The following is an 18062-nucleotide window of genomic DNA, read 5'->3' as shown; positions in this document are numbered from 1 at the left end:
CTCCCTCTTTGACGTGCCTCAAAACCACAGATTGTGCTTCTCGTATGCCAAACTCCACATTTTCATTCGAGAAGCTGGGCTCCCCACTCACATTTGAAGCCGACATGTCAATTTGTAATTGCAACTTATAACAAACACCCTCTCACCGAAAGCATTCGCGATTTTTCGCTTACAGTTTGCTTGACGTCTAGAAATGTGGGGCACCGCTGCGTCGACAGCCTGAAACATTCCGACAACATGTGTGCACCGTGCTGGACTCGCATAGCTCCACACACTCTCACACGAAATCGCGCAGCCACGGCGTTACTGCTGCGCAGGGGCGTAGCCAAGGGGGGTGGGGGAGGGCTTATGGGGCTTCATCCCCCCCCCCCCCGAAATTTTTTCGTGCTGCCCATGCACCGCCGACGAAAGCAATCCCCGGCGCCGGCAATCATTCTGTATTTTGTCTAGAATGTCTTTTTGACGCTCGAAAAGACATTTAAGCGCGAAGATAGCGAACTCGGGCTGGATTTCGCGGCAACACCCATGCACCGAGAGTCACATAACGTCAAGCAGCCCGATCCGACCACAAAGTTTCAAGGGCGTTGTGATGGTGAGCGGGCTTGCCGCGGCATCTCGGTGAGGCCGCGGAATCTATGGAGCGCATGGATGTCAATTCCGGAAATGTATGGGTATAAATCTCATAAACTCTTGATGTGAAAGGTGCATTGACATTTCCAAAGTTGTGCTTTAGATCTTCAATTGCGGAACTTTGAGGGTTTAATGTTGTTGTAAACATTTGACGCCAAAGGTCCATTGACTTTTCTAAAGTCTTACATCGGAACACGCAACGAGACAAGTCAAATCAACACACTAGCCAACAAGTTGACTAAGCATGCAGCGAGGTTCAATGAGACGAAGCGTTGTGGTGGTTCATTTGGGCCGCCATGTCCCATAAAAAAAATATCAACATATTTTTTAACCTACGCCAAAACATCCATGCCATAACACTAAATCCAGCCAAGGTAAGTGCGTTCTTATTTATTTTTTCTACTTTGACTTTTTCTCGCTAAGACACATTAAGCCTCTTCATTTTTTTTTTGTTCTCGCTACCATACCCGCGGGCTGCCAGAGCTAGCCAGAGCGCATACGTTTTTCTCGCGTGGCCCCGACCACCGCGCAGCGCACTTTGGTGCGCGTTCGGTTTTCTCTGGTGGAGTGGATTTTCACCTGGCAGAGTTTTGGACACTTTCTGGATAGCAGATGAGAAAATGAAACAATGGTCGCTCGCCGCCATCACTGTGGGGAAGCGACGGATTGCACCGCGTTCGCTTTTGCAGAACTTCTCCGGAAAGTCTTGTCTCGCCGGTGTAGGATACCGAGCAGTATGCGTATGGTTGGTTCCCAGTGGACCAAGTGTCTCATGCTTTCTTCGATATTTCTTCCGTAGCCACATTAGGTGCCCAAAGTAGGCATTCTATTGTGGCCAACATACTTTCCTATGCGTTTTTTCATTTCGGCGCCCCCGCACCACAGAAGGAAAAAAAAATACATTGTTGCGGTGCAGCGAATTGTCGCATGGTGAAAGTTCGATTTCGTTACTTCTTCTTTTGTGGAAAGTAATGAGCAACGGGACGCTTCAGTTGCCAGATGCTCTTATATTATTGCGATACCAATTATATGGACACTCCAGGCGCATTCCTGCCGTCGCCCTCAGGTTTCGTATAAAGTCCAAGGCTGATAACATCGTGACCGCGTGCCGCATGCTGTATGTGCGAGTGAAAGCGTAGGGGGTGGGGGTGGAATGGCTGAGCCGACGATGGTGGCTCAGTCGTGTGTGCGCAAAGGAGAAAAGCGGGGAGCAAGCGCGCCGCCTTTGGTCGCGCGCGATACACCGGGGGGAGTGGATGGAATTGGGGCGGAATCTAGGATTCTGTGAAGCTGTGATCGCGCAGCATGTTTATTTGCCTTGTTGGACGCATTATATACTGCGACTTTTTCTAAGATACGTAGATTTATTGGTGATTTATACATATATTTAAATATCTTGTTGCGAGGATTCGTGTACGTGCAGTGAACTTTGTTTCCAGTCACACTTTTTGCCCTTTGTCAAGCTGTCTCTTCGCATTTCTAAAGCACGAGTGTGAGTCGCAATAATGGTTCGGTTCATTATCTGCGAGGCATGCGTGTAGCAGAGTAGCATCTCTCATTTACAAAAGTGGTACGCATGTATGAGAATAAATGTTCTTTAATGCTCTCATAAACTGGGTTGAACATGGTTGCCTGTCATAATGGACACACAAGAAGCTGAACAGCGTGGTGTCGCGAAGTTTTTGACAGCTAAAGGTGTTTCCCAAAAAGAAATTAATCACCGTATGGCTGCCGTGTACGTTAAACATTGCATTTCATCGGCCACTGTAAAGCGTGGGAGCAAACGGGTTCAAAGAAGAATGGGAAAGTTGCAAAGGCATTCGAAGACCAGGTTAATGCCATCGTGCAATCACATCCCGTACAATTTCAAAGGTTGATGAGCTGAGTAAAGAATGGAGGACAAGCATCGATGAACGGGCAGAGCGTGTGAAAATCAGTCACGGTTCGGTTCACGCCATAATTCATGAGCACCTCGGTTATCGGCTCTTGTGTGCGCAATTGATGCCCAAGATTTTCATCCACAGCCAGAAGACGGAGAAGTTTGGCGCTGCTATGACTGATCTGATCTGGTATCACAATGAGGATGGCGATTTCTTGTTTGCTATTGTGATCGGGCACGAACCATGGTGCCGCTACTACGAGTCTGAAACACGACGGCGTAACTTAGTGTAAACATTCGAATTTACCACGGCCAAACAATGCAAAGGCCGTCATTTTCGCCGGAAAGGTATTGTTGACTTTTTTTTCGATCGTTAGGCGCCATTACTGATAAAATTTGCTCAATCTTGAGAGACTATCAATTGTTTCCGATATTATGAAACGCCGGAACCACTGCGTGTCGCAATCAAGAACCAACTACGTGGAAAATTGACGAATTATGTCATCTTGTTCCACGACAATGCCCGTCCCCACGTCGCTGATGTGGTTAATACAAAACTCGCAAAGTTCAAGTGGGAAACCCTGCAACATCCGTCATACAGCTCGGACCTGTCCCCTTGGGACTTGCACATTTTGGGGCAACCGAAAAACAGCTCAACGGAACTAGATTCGTGCCGGACGATGACGTGAAAGAGTCAGTTACAGACTTCTTGAAGTAGCAACCTAAGGAGTTTCATGAGACGGGAATCACGCGACTCCTTAGTCAATGGGGCAAATGCCTAAATTCTCATGAAGACTACTTTTTAATAAAGTACTGCGCTTGTCACATATTCGCATTGGCTCACATTCATTTGACTCGCCCTCGTATAGCTTGCAGAACTCCTGCTTTTTATACGTGCTCTCTGTTGCGACTATAATTTCGGTGCAATTACTCACGATTCAGGACCGGTGACAGCTGCTTCTGCGCAATACATTGGAACAAATGACAGCTTGATGGAGATTTTATGCGAAGCATATTAACGTAGGTTTCGGGCCTTCGCGCGACGCTCGGCGGTGGCCACCATTGACTCTGAAGTGGGGTCACGTCACATGACGTCACGTGATGACGTCACACAGGCTGCAGATGGGGCCTCATATCGCGCCGTCGGTCGGCTCCCGGCGGTGGCCACCATTGACCTTCAAGTGACCTTGAAGTAGGTCACGTGACATGACGTCACGTGATGACGTCACACCGGCTGCAGATGGGGCCTCATATCGCGCCGTCGGTCGCCTCCCGGCGGTGGCCACCATTGACCCTGAAGTGAGATCACATGATGTGACATCACGTAATGACGTCACACCGGCTGCAGATGGGGCCTCATATCGCGCCGTCGGACGTCGCCCGGCGGAGGCCTCCACGCTTCGGTTCGCGCCGTCGCGCGCGACGCGGCGGCGGCGCCACCATCGCTGCATCACGTGATATGTGACGTCACGCCAGGGATGAAGTGGCGCGCGCCCGCCGTAGCGTCAGTCTCTGTGCCCGCAACCGCACCAGCATCATTGCGCCGGGCGTGCATGCGGTCAAGATGCCTCCAAACGCTAAGGATACGCTAAGGTTAAGCCCAGTGGATGCGAAGCATCCACTGGGTTTAACCTTGATAAGCCTCCAATTTTTTTCACTGGCCATTGCATATATACAAGAATGTAAACACTGTTCTTGAATGACTAAGTTTCAATAACATATTTGTCCTCAACTTGTTCATTTCATGGCCTTTTCATTTTTCATATCAGCGGCATGCGCTGCTTTCCTGGTTTCGAAGTGATATAGTTCTAAAGTTCGTGGGATATTTTCTTTACTTATTAAATAGACAAAAACATGGAAGCATTGATATCAGTTAGTTCGGGCACAATTTTTGGCACATACGAGAATATTCTTTTATGAAAAAATACACATTTTACTTGTTTGGACAGTGCGTAGCGCTAAAGAATTCGTTTACAGCATTTTTGACAATGGTAATGCAGTTATTATTCATGTATTTGATCCCTCGACAAATTGTTTAAGAGGAAGCTTTAGCAGGGGCCCAATCCGACGCGGCCTATTCAAATACATGTAAAACGCAGAAACGCTTTTCTGAGATAATCCTGCTAATCGCTTTTAATGGAATTTGTTGCATTTGAGAGAGAAGGTAAATTATAGTGTCTGTTGGAAACGGAATTTCGATTGACGGCCTGAATTTTGTATAAAATATTTTTAAAATTTGAAATTTCGAAAAAATAGAAGCACGACGTTTACAAAATAATAGCTATGTACCAAGAACAGATATCTCGGTTCCGTAAATGGCAACTATTAGGAAAGTCGATGCGGACGAATCTGGTATGTCAATTTCTATCTTGCGTGAATTGGTTACGTTGTGTATAAGGGTTCTGCAAAAGTCGTATTTCCATAATACTAATCTATGTAGAGATTCATATTTAACATATCTATTTTGTCCTCTGTAGATGTACTATTATATGCCATTCACAGAATTGTGCTATCATGTTTTATTGTTGAGTTACTGAGTTTTAAACTTGATAGTTCCGTTTCCTGAAAATTTGCGACTTTGGCCAATTTTTTATAAAGAATTGAGCACCTAAATGAAAAATTCGAAACCAACAGTCACTAGAATTTAATTTTGTCTTTTAAATTCAACAAAAATCGTTAAATTTGGTGCAGTTGTTGCGAGGAAAAACGAATTACCCTTCTACATGTATTTAAATTGTTCCTTTTTTCATGACGCTGCACCTATGCTTTTGCCACCTTCAACGACAGTTTATGATACCCCAATGGATTCAATTCTTATAGACTGGGTGGGCATTAGAAAACTAATCGGTAATTTGAAAATATCTTCTTCGGCGGGTTCAGATGAAATTCAAAAATACTAAAGTGTACTGAACTGTATTCATCAATTATTCTTTCTAGGATATTCCAACAATATTACACTGCTCATCACTACCAAGCGACTGGAAGGTGGGGAAGGTGGTTCCTGTACACAAATCAGGTAACACACATTGTCCCGAAAACTACCGTCCCATATCACTAACCAGCATTCCCTGTAAGATTCTGGAGCACATAATATATTCCCACATAGTTGATTTCCTTGAGACGAACTCTTTTTTTAACAACAGTCAGCATGGCTTTAGGAAATCCTTCTCCTGCGAAACGCAACTAGCTTGCTTTACTAACGACCTCTTTTCTAACACCGACTTAGGATTTGACACCGATTGCATCTTTATAGATTTTGCTAAAGCCTTCGATACCGTATCCCATAACCTACTAATCTATAAACTTAGCCTTCTTAACATTGACCCGCTAGTACTGGACTGGATTAAAAACTTTCTTGCTGATAGAACACAATACGTAATCGCTAACAATTCGTCGTCTGCGCCCCTCGCGGTAACGTCAGGCGTGCCGCAAGGGTCGGTTCTCGGTCCTCTACTTTTTCTAATCTATATTAATGATCTTGCTTCCTGTGTCAAATTTTCAACTATTAGACTTTTTGATGATGACTGCGTTATATATAATAAAATTACTAACCTCAATGATTATCGTAAACTCCAAGACGACATTAATAACGTTCTGTTATGGTGTAACAAGTGGTCTATGAAGCTTAACCTAAGCAAATGTAAATGCATGCGGGTATCACAGCGTATTAATACTACTAATCTGCATACATATTTCCTGAATAATAGCCCTCTCTCAGTTGTCTCGTCGTACAAATACCTTGGACTAAACATCACCAGCAACCTTTCCTGGCACATGCATGCCGACATTATATGTAGCAATGCCAATCGCATGTTGGGCTATTTGCGCCGAAACTTCTCATCCGCACCATCGTCACTGAAACTAACTCTGTACAAAACATTAGTTCGCTCCAAACTAGAATACGCATGCGCCCTTTTGGGACCCAGCTAACATTACACTCATAAACAGCATAGAAGCCATTCAAAATCGTGCAGCAAGTTTCATCTTATCAAACTACTCCCGACATGCTAGCGTTACCTCAATGAAGATAACACTTAACTTGCCAGAACTTTCTTTCCGTCGTAGATGCTTCCGCCTTTCGCTATTCCATAAAATATACCACCACAACCCTTTGTTGAAAGAACAGCTCATCACCCAACCGTCATACATATAATCTCGCTCTGACCATAGTTTCAAAGTTTGTGTGCCGTCTTCACGTACTAAACTTTGCAGTAGTGCATTCATCCCTAGCACAAGCAAAGATTGGAACCACCTTCCCGCCACCGTTGCAGCCATCCTGGATACCGACACCTTCAAAACCAGCATTCATGAAACGCCACGTTGAATCTGTCTTTGTATATTGCACAAATGTTTTGTTATGTTCACCCACTCCTTTCTGTAATGCCTTCGGGCCCTGAAAGTATCTTAAATAAATAAATAAATAAATAAATAAATAAATAAATAAATAAATAAGAGCACCCGAGCCAGGCACGTACCCAGGGGGGGGCCCGGGGGGGCCCGGCCCCCCCCGAAATCAAGTGGCATACCCCCCCCCCCCCCCTTCCCCACCCACGCCACCACTCCTCACACATTCCTAAAGCGCCGCCAGATTAATGTTGAGACTTGTCAGCTGTTCATCGGTCAGCCTTATGCTGCCTTTTCACTCCTTTTAGATGGCGGTAGTTATCGGCATCTCTTCGAATGTGAAGGACAGTTTTCTCATAGATTCCGCACCCGCGCGATTAACTCGAGCTGCGCTCAGTTGTGACCATCTATTCAACCGTCACGCGCATAGCTGTTGCTTTTGTTAGTTCAACCTTCTTTGTTTAGGCTGATCCTGGGACCAGGAGAGGGATGCGGCTGTTACTCAGCTGGTCTGTACCCTCGTGGAACGAGTTGCGGCCGGATAAAACACTAATTGCGTTTAACTTTTCCCTTTGCTTCATTATTTCCTTGAGTTACGGCTCACCGCGACGCTGGCAGATGCACGGAACCATATACACGTGATACGGGTTAGATACGGTGGGAAATAACATGATGTGAAAGAGCGTCCATCATGAAACCCTGCAATAACCCTTAAACCCATAAGCAAGATGACTGTCGCCAGTTATCTCGTCTGTTTTTCCTTAATTGTATAGCACTTTTCGTGCAAAATTGGAAACCGGAAACAAAAATCGCAAGGAGTTGAGAAATTAAGCGATCTACTAAGGGAGAGAGCCAACGCAACAACCAAACTGCAAGCAAAAGTGAATAATAAAAATGTTAACCGCTGTTTATGAGAATATTTATCGATCAACATCTTTTTATTTACAAAGGAAGTAGAGAAAACGCCGCCGGAAGTGGAGAATAATTACTTGCTTTGAATGACGCTTCTACAGTTATCGGTCGAACCGCCTCACGTAGCCACTTCTCTGCTGTGCTTATGTGGGTGTTTTCTAACCTTTCTCGGTGAGCGCAGTACGTCTAGAATCGCAGAGTCCTGCGCTCTACGCGGTTGTATGGGACTAGCGGCCGCACAGCGTTACGCAATTCGCGGAACTGTCAAAACTGATCCACAAGGCGAAAATAACTAATATTCGAAACTATAACATGAGAAAAAAGACAGAAGAAGCCGTAAAAAAAAGAACGCAGCCTAAAATCAGTAAAAAAAGAAACCTGGCATAGGACAAACCATGATGTATGCTCTAAAAGATAAGAGGGATAATATCACAAGCAATCTCGAAGATACAGTAAAAGCAGCGGAAAAATTCTAAGCTGACCTGTATACAGTACCCAGAGGAGTCATGATACCGTAATGAACAGGATACAGAAACTCCTATAACTAGCGATGAAGTAAGAAGGGCGCTGCAAGACATAAAACGATGAAGAGCGGGACGAGAAGGTGGAATAACAGTCCATTTAACCAACGATGGAGGAGACATAATGCTTGGAAAACTGGCGGCTCTTTATACGAAGTGTATATCGACTGCAAGGGTCCCAGAAAACTGGAAGAATGCAGACATTATACAAATCCACAAAAAAGGAGACGTTAAAGAATTGAAAAATTATAGGACCATTAGCTTGCTCCCAGTGTTATATAAGATATTTACCAAAATAATCTCCAATAGAATAAGGGCAACACTGGATTTTGTCAACCAAGGGAACAGGCTGGCTTCAGGAAGAGATACCTTACAATGGATCACATCCATGTCATCAATCAGGTTATCGCTAAATCTGCAGAGTACAATAAGCCTCTCTATGTGGCTTATATAGATTACGAAAATGCATTTGATTCAGTAGAGATACCAGCAATCGTAGAGACACTACGCAATCAAGGAGTACAGAACGCTTACGTAAAAAGCTTGAAAAATATTGCTACATGCGTGTGGTATTTGTTTGTTTGAACGAGCTGCGTGGGCGCCATCACTCCAGAAAAGAGGAGGAAGAACGAACTGGGCTCGCGCTGTGAATCTAACCGGTCAGCGCTGCAACCGTTGTTGTAAATATAACCTGTAAATAGTTTCTCGTCTTACTGGCTCGTCCTTCGCGTAAGAATATATACAGAGGTTCTACAGCTACCTTAATTCTACACAAGAAAAGCAGGGAGGTGCCTATAGAGAAATAGGTCAGACAGGGAGACACAATTTCTCCAAAGCTGTTCAGTGCGTGCTTAGAAGAATTCAAGCTATTAAAGTGGGAAGGCTTAGGAGTAAAGATCGACGGCAAATATCTCAGCAACCTTCGGTTTGCCGATGACGTTGTTCTATTCAACAACAATGCAGACGAGTTACAACAAATGATTGGAGACCTTAAGAGAGAGAGTGTAAGAGTGGGGTTGAATATTAATATGCAGAAGATGACGATAATGATAAATAGCCGGGCATAGGAACAAGAGATCAGGATCGCCAGTCGGCCACTAGAGACTGTGAAGGAGTACGTTTACCTAGGTCAATTAATCACAGGGAACCCTGATCATGAGAAGGAAATTCACAGAAGAATAAAAATAGGTTGGATCGCATACGGCAGACATTGCCAGCTCCTGACTGGAAGCTTACCATTATTATTGAAATGTAAGGGGTGCAATCAGTGCATTGCATCAGTGCAATCATTGCCAGTGCTGACATATGGGGCAGAGACTTGAGAATGAGTTTAGGACCGCGCAAAGAGCGATCGAACGAAGATTGCTAGGCATAACGTTAAGAGAGAGAAAGAGAGTGGTTTGGGTCAGAGAGCGAACGGGTATAGAAGATATTGTAATTGACATCAAGAGGACGAAATGTAGCTGGGTAGGTCATGTAATGCGCCGGTTAGATAACCGTTGGACCATCAGGGTTACAGAATGGGTACCAAGAGAAGGAAAACGCAATCGAGGACGACAAAACACTAAGTGGAGCGATAAAATTAGGACATTTGCGGGCGCTAGTTGGAATCGGTTGGCGCAGGACAGGGGTAAATGGAGATCGCAGGGAGAGGCCTTCGTCCTGCAGTGGACATGAAACCTGATGATGATGATGATTATGATTATGATTATGATGATGATTATGATGATGATGATGATGATGATGATGATGATGATGATGATGATGATGATGATGATGATGATGATGATGATGATGATGATGGAGGTGGTGGGCCCCCCCCCCGAAAAAAAATCCTGGGTACGTGCCTGACCCGAGCTGAAGCTGCCTTTTAAGGAGGAGGCCGAGCTGCAACATCCAAAGGACCAGGCAGGATTCTGTAAAGGCTACTCAACAATAGACCATATTCACACTATCAATCAGGTGATAGAAAAATGTGCAGAATATAACCAACCCTTATATATAGCTTTCATTGATTACGAGAAAGCATTTGATTCAGTCGAAACCTCAGCAGTCATGGAGGCATTACGGAATCAGGGTGTAGATGAGCCATATGTAAAAATACTGGAAGATATCTATAGCGGCTCGACAGCCACCGTAGTCCTCCACAAACAAAGCAACAAAATCCCAATAAAGAAAGGCGTCAGACAGGGAGATACGATCTCTCCAATGATATTCACCGCATGTTTACAGGAGGTGTTCAGAGACCTGGAGTGGGAAGAATGGGGGATGAAAGTTGATGGAGAATACCTTAGCAACTTGCGATTCGCTGATGATATTGCCTTGCTTAGTAACTCAGGAGACCCATTGGAATGCATGCTCACTGACCTGTAGAGGCAAAGCAGAAGGGTGGGTCTGAAAATTAATCTGGAGAAAACTAAAGTAATGTTTAACAGTCTCGGAAGAGAACAGCAGTTTACGATAGGTAGCGAGGCACTGGAAGTGGTAAGGGAATACATCTACTTAGGGCAGGTAGTGACCACGGATCCGGATCATGAGACTGAAATAACCAGAAGAATAAGAATGGGCTGCGGTGCGTTTGGCAGGCATTCTCAAATCATGAACAGCAGGTTGCCACTATCCCTCAAAAGGAAAGTGTATAACAGCTGTGTGTTACCAGTACTCACATATGGGGCAGAAACCTGGAGGCTTACGAAAAGGGTTCTGCTGAAATTGAGGACGACGCAACGAGCTATGGAAAGAAGAATGATTGGTGTAACGTTAAGGGATAAGAAAGGAGCAGATTGCGTGAGGCAACAAACGCGGGTAAATGAGATCTTAGTTGAAATCAAGAAAAAGAAACGGGCATGGGCCGGACATGTAACGAGGACGGAAGATAACCGATGGTCATTAAGGGTTACGGACTGGATTCCAAGGGAAGGGGAGCGTAGCAGGGGGCGGCAGAAAGTTAGGTGGGCGGATGACATTAAGACGTTTGCAGGGACAACAAGGCCACAATTCGTACATGACCGGGGTAGTTGGAGTAGTATGGGAGGGGCCTTTGCCCTGCAGTGGGCGTAACTAGGCTGATGATGATGATGATGAGCGGACCTATAATGTAAAAGTCTACCAATATGTTTTTATTCCAATTTCGTGACGTCAAATTTATGTGAGCGATGACGCAAGCATCATGCGGTGACCCGCACCATTGCCCGAACAGCCCAATGAAACGCTCCCCTCGTTTGTAGGAGGTCACTTTTGTTTGCTTTCAAAACGAATAGCACTGCCTGCATTGAGTGGTTTTTCTCGTTTAAGTGGCTGACAAGAGGCCAGGAGCACGGTCAAGTGGAGAGGGCTTCGATGGGGCCGAGCCAGCGCGCTGAAGAAAGATAACCGAATGGCGATGGAGGGGCTGGCTTCTGCGATTGGGGCGCTTCTCTTACTTAGCTTGCGGTGGCTTGGCTAAAATTGCGGCGACGTACAAGGGACAGTGAAAAAATCCGCTAAAACGAATCCTCACAAAAGAGTTGCCAGAGTGATGTCGTCTACGTGCCCAAAAGGGCTTGTTAACGTTATGCCGCCGGGCTAGGTTTATTATAAGAAAATAAAGCAATGCCCGCCGCAAGGTGCGAGTAGCCAGTGCCTGAGCGATCGGCGGCAGCCATATCTTATTCCTTTCTTAACGGAACAGTCTCTTACTATTTAGAAAAAAAATGCAGTTTTGTTCTGCATATTGTCACGTGGTAGTGATGATGAAGAAATGAATCTTGTGAATGACGAAACTAGCGTTTTACTAGGCATACTTGTGTCCACAAAAGCAAGTTACTCTCAAATCACAGCTCGAAATGCGAACATGGCCGGCAATTGTCGAAATCGGATCTGCCGGTCAAGTGCGTTGGCTTTTATATACGAGTTATCGAATGTTTCAGAGTAATCGGTGGTGCCCACGTGTCTTGCGGAAAGTTCTACGCAATTCGCGTCGCACACACATGAAAGGAGATTCCACAAGGTTCGGTGACAACAGACAGCGGATAGAATCATCGATAACATTCGAGAAACTTCCGATATATGCACGCGCGTCCTGCGTTGTGCGATAACTTTTCTTAGATGGTGAAAAGCTGTCACCCGAAAACGATAAACTACACGTGCAAATATTAATGCATCTTGAACGTGTACACGTCACTCTGACGCAATAAGTTTTCGCGGTTTTGTGACGTCTAGTGACAGATAGGTGAAGTGGGTACAGCCTGAAGCATTCTGACCAATAGCAGATGGTTAATGATGAAACGGCGTGAAATCAGGAATAATTATTTTTCTTTTCTTCGGTCGAACCATGCGTAATCAGTGGATACAGATCATGTCAGATTGGGAGCTAGCCCGGTTTTCGTGAATCCGCATGACAGACAGGTGAAGCGGGAGTGGTTAAAAAATTTTTTTGACCAAACGCGGCGGGATGATTGCAGAATTGAAAAATTTTGCAAAAGCTTGTAGTACCACAGTTTAACCTTGTAGCACCACAGTTTAACATGTATGTTTATAGGCTCTTTTCTTTTTATCTGTTTACTCTGTTAACCTGTTTTTGCAATCAGTATTCATGTATGCTATTTTTGTGAACAGTGGTTATCATTTGTTAGCCTTCCCCTTTGTAAAATGTCGTGATCATTATGGTAATTCAAGCTGCAAAATTTGCTTTTAGAGCCTCTATAGTTCAGATTTCGAATTGCTTAGTATATTTCCGCGTTCTTGAAATATTCGATTATTTTTGTAGATTGTGTCGTGAAATTGCACGACACAGTCAAGTTAGACAAGTTAGACAAGTTAGATGATGTGGGCCACATTCTCTTATCTTCTCTGGCTTTGCCGTGGCTTGTGTTTTTTCATTTTCTTTATTTTATTTCGTGTCACTAAAAAAAAAATCTGGGAGGCTGCAGAAGAGACGCAGCCGCAGCGACCCCTTCAACGGAGCAAGTGGCACCGCTGCTCAGATAGGCGCTCCGAAATAGCTTTCAAGTACGGGACAATCGTTAATTCCGTCATTTCATGGCATGTAGTAAAGAACTGCTTCGTAAGAACAGAAAAACGTTCTATTGTAGAGAAAGAATATCTCAGTGAGCTTTCCTCGCATAGGTTTGATGGACCTCTGAAGGTATTGGACGTGAATCACGCACCAGTCAAAGTGCGGGAAATGTACACTTAGTTTAGACACAAACTTCAGCCGAAAAACTTCGAAGCAGAATGACATATTTCATTTTCATTTTCCACTTTTTCAAATATGTGCGGTTAGCTAAATACACGTTCTTTAGCACACAACTATCCACTGCCAGTCGCTGCGAAAATATATGCTGTGGGTTAGTTCTCCCAAGAGTTGTCCGCACAGAAAATTCTACTCGTGGAGTGTGTAACTGACTTTTACAAGACTGCGTGCTACCGTCGAATAGCGCTTGCATTTTACGGTATTTTTGCTAAATCATTCTTCGTTGAGTCCCACTTCTCAGAATGGATCGCCATCTATAACTTTCCTGCTTTTATGTAGTTCCACTTGCCCAGTGTTGTTTTGCCTACAGACTGTGTATTGCCTCCAGACCGCAATTGGGAGCATATATTAAAGCACCAAGCCTTTTCAACGTCACTTACCATGTAGAAATCCGAATGTGACTGTCATCCATGGTATGCTAGGAGCGAACACGGCCGCTAGAAGCCCCAACCAAAGCAACATGCTTCCAGCGAAGGCAATTTGAAAGGTCGAGAAGAATGGCTGAAGAACTGCCACAATTATGCCTGCAAGTAACATCGGGTGCTGTTAGAAAATAATTTACAACTGTTCCGTTGTAACATAATGTAATAAGGAAAGGCTATTGTGTAGACTTATGTAATCACCCTGAGACGTAACAAGTTGAACAACCTACATTTTTTCTCTGCTTTCTAAAGCAAATGTAGTAAGCAAAGGAAGTAGCACCCTTACTGATTTTGCTGTAAGCATTAGCGTGTGACGTATGCCCCCGTCACAAGGCTGCTCTGTACATTTCTCATAACGCGAGAATTCGTGCGCACATGACTGCTTACCAGACACGTGTCCCATAATTTGAAGGACGCTGCCTGGCCAGGATGCTTTTTCCCGTGTCGTGCCGAACTCTTCTAGGAAGTATACGAAGAAGAACCCCAGATTGGATGACGAGGCTACAGTGAAGAAAGCGATGAACGACGCTGCCACGGCTACGCTCCAGCGAGTATCAACATCTTCAGCAGGCCGGGTTGCTCGATGAGCAGTGGCGCTTTCTCGCACAGCGCTGGTTTCTGGTGGCACACAGCTGGTGGATATCGCCGGCCCTACCATGGCACAGGTCTCCGAGTCCCTAAAAGTGAATTTTGAAAATTTATGAAATGAAATCTTTATTAAGTCTTTTCAGGAGCACTCATGACCCATCCACTCATCGTGGGTAACATATCCAGCGCTGAAAGGTGCGGATTATTAAAACAATTGGAAGAAAATTCAAGCTGCAGTTGAAGACTACTAAAGTCAAAATCCTGGTCATGGAGTTGAGGGTTGATATAAGAGCTCTGTCAATGCGCACAGTCTTCAAGGACGTCAGCTCTCGCGATAGGGGAAGGGGAGCAGCGTCGGACTCGAAAACATTTTTACTGCATTATTTCCAAAAGCGACCACGAATTTTAAACAGCACTAACTTCGGGATCATTTCACATTTATATACAGCTGTATTGTTGGAATTGTCCTACATTATTACCTATGATGACGTGTTAATAATGTTAAATAATTGCCGCAGTTTTACATGCCAAAATTACGATGCGTTTATGAAGCCAGCTGTTGTGGGCGAAAAGCGTTAATGACGTAATGGTTACAGTATCGGGCTTCTGTACTAGAAGTTCTCAGTTCAAATCTGGGCAACGGACAGTTTCATTTATTTATTTTTTCAAACAATCTCAGTTTTTCATGAGGTCGAAGCAAGAAACGCGATAGCAACATGTTACAGGTTCTATAACCTAAACAACGTGCTCGCTGTCACTGCTAAACACACAGAACTGGCTCAGTTAAGGTGAGATGTGAGCTTTCTGAAAGACGTTATAAGCAATCAATAGAGGAAGGTAAATGACATGGAAGACCGAAGTCGATGAAGGAACCTTATAATTTGCCCCCTTGACGAACCAATAAATAAGAGTCCTGGTGACTTGAGAACGCGGGTTCTTGATTACTTGTTTTCTGTAAAACTAGGCGTCACAACCAATACACTCGAAAGGATACACAAAATAGGAAGAATCACCGATAAATTTGTCTGTCCTGGTTAATTTCTTTGACTACAATGAAAGAGTGCGTTTGTTGAAAAACTGCTTTAGGCTCAAGCAAGCAGTTGTCTCGATTTGTCACGATTACTGTGATGCTAGGCTCACTAAGCGTTCTCACCTTCGGCAGCATGGTAAACAATTTTAAAAATGAGGCGCGAAAGATTTCCCTAGAGTATGACCGACTACGTGTAGACAGCAACATATACGTATGGGACGGAGAAAACTCATAGCTTGTCGCGCTTCATAAACCCGGACCTGTACGGACACCCAACTGACCCGAAACGAAAGAACTCTAAATTGCATTGCCTAATGAAAGAAGTCTTGCCAATGACTCCAGTCAAGTTGAAGACATTATTTTGCTTTACAACCCTCACATACTTGCCGTAAACGAAACACGGCTTACACCTAATACTAACGATGACGAAATTATTCTACAAAATAATAAGGCGTGACCGCGAAGGACGATGAGGGCTCGTGGCAGTAATAATTAAAAGTGGCGTTCAATGTGTCGCGCTTTAGGGCATTCGAGACTATGAAAGTATCTGGCGCAAACTCAACTCAGAAAACTTGCTACGTGGTTTCGCGTGGTTTGCCGGCCTCCAAAGAGCTGTGTGTCATACCTGTAAGCGCTGGCCGCTTACCTAGAGCGCATGCTGAAACCAAATAACAAGCTGGTGGTAACTGGCGATTTCTACTTGCCTGGCCTAAACTGGAACGCACTCGCTATCTCGGGGCGCGATAATGTAGGAAATGGAAGCCTACTTATTAATTCTTCCTTTTTCATGACTTGAGAAACAAATAGTCACTATTCCGACTGGCACCACTGTATCTACGCAATCGGTTCTTGACCTCGTATTTGGGAAACATTTTCCTGAGTATCACTCAATTAGTACTGATGATGGTATGTCGCACTACAAGATTGTTCAGTTTACTCTAAAAATCAATAGCAAAAAAAAGCTTCCTTCGTTAACAACTTTTCGTGACTTTAGTGCTACAGATAATGAATTTGTCCTAGACGCAAAGCACCTTTCGCTTTCTGATTTTGTGCATGGTGGTGATGTTTCTCATCTTTGGAACGAGTTCAAGAAATTAGTCTTATCATGCAATGCGATGTTTGTTCCTTTGCGTAGGAAAACTACAAACCGTCGGAACCTATGGATTATTCGGGACATATTCCATCTTAAGCGTCGTATTAAACAAAAAAGGAAGGGTGAAACTACGTCAGTGTAACCGCCTTTAAAGAACAGCTGGTTACTCAATTGAAGCTCGCGCCTAGTAAACTTTATGGGCAAACTCTCACAGCTTTCTTGAAGGGATCTCCTGAGAATTTCTGGCGATACTTGTCGGGCCCGGAAGCGTGTGTGAATATGCTTAGGATTAATGGTAACATGTGTACACCAGTAAGCAGAAGTATGCGGATAACGAATTGCGCGATAAAACTCAGTTTCACTTCTGTCTGTGAATGTAACTTGAAATGAAAGACTGCAGTTCCAACTTGGCATTACGAATTTTCCAGCGCACTGGTCAGTTTCCGTTTATGTGTGCTAATTGCAAAGAAATTCAGTTCTTTTCGGCGACACTGTGGTCCATATACTTTTGCTCACAGGTGTACGAACCTTACTTCAATTGTAAATAAATTCGACACTTCTTTTCACCAAGTGTTTACACGGCCAGATGTTCAATATTTGCAAAATTCTGATCTGCCACTTGTTGGAAACCCAACGCCTGGCCTAGGTCTTGCTCGTGAAGGAATGTTTTAAGGAATGTTGAAGGAATTTATATAAACGGTATTGCTTCGACATCGAACATTCTGTTACAGTAAAATTATTCGCTGACGACTGCGTGATGTACAGTGTTGTTAATAGCTTCTCTTGTCAAACACTACAGAACAAGAACATCTGTAAACTTGCGGACTGATCAGAACGAAACAGCATGCAAATCGATTTTAATAAAACAGTTGCTATGACAATAACCATGAAGAAAAAGCCACTGTCTCAAATGTATTGCATTGCTAATAAACAATATTCAGTCAGGAATGTCAGTGAAATATACAGGACTAAATATCTAAGAACGTTTGCACAGCAGCATTTAAAAATTTTGCTTTCTGCCATCAAGTCTTAAACTCGAGGCATACTGCACTATAGTACGACCAGTCCTTGAGTGCACTTTCATGGGGTGGAACCCACACTACGTTAAACATATTGCGCAAGTAGGACGAATTCAGCGCCTCGCTGCTAGATATATTGTATCTGACTATGAATATTCTTCATCGGTTACTTCTGTTACTTCTGTTACTTCATCTTATACACCTGTTAAAGGAGGGGGCGTGGCCGTATTTGCGAAAGCTAAGTGGTCTGTATCAGAAATGCCGCTTTGCTTTTCGCTAGCTGAAGTTGTTGCTCTGCCACTATGCTCATCTGAGATTTCATTAGCTCTTTTGTCTGTTCACCGGCCACCTTGTTGTAATGTTTACTTATTCTTATCCGAACTTGACACAG

At 44.1% G+C, this 18062-nt stretch overlaps 1 protein-coding gene across 3 annotated transcripts in view; it reads right to left on the bottom strand.

Moving 5' to 3' along the window:
* The window catches only part of LOC135912773 (monocarboxylate transporter 5-like), a 60935-nt gene that overhangs the window by 12062 nt on the left and 30811 nt on the right, over positions 1-18062 (bottom strand). For all 3 annotated transcript variants that reach the window (XM_065445310.2, XM_065445311.2, XM_070533577.1), the window contains exons 2-3: positions 14329-14618; positions 13900-14043 (exon numbers count right to left, since the gene is read on the bottom strand). In XM_065445310.2, the coding sequence (XP_065301382.2) occupies positions 13900-14043; positions 14329-14599 (415 nt within the window). In that variant the 5' untranslated portion in view covers positions 14600-14618. The remainder of the gene's footprint in view (positions 1-13899; positions 14044-14328; positions 14619-18062) is intronic.

This window comes from Dermacentor albipictus, chromosome 2 (genome assembly GCF_038994185.2).
Source record: "Dermacentor albipictus isolate Rhodes 1998 colony chromosome 2, USDA_Dalb.pri_finalv2, whole genome shotgun sequence".
Taxonomy (NCBI): domain Eukaryota; kingdom Metazoa; phylum Arthropoda; class Arachnida; order Ixodida; family Ixodidae; genus Dermacentor; species Dermacentor albipictus.
The sequence above is the reverse complement of the archived record's forward strand: the minus strand, read 5'-3'. Positions and strand labels throughout refer to the sequence as shown.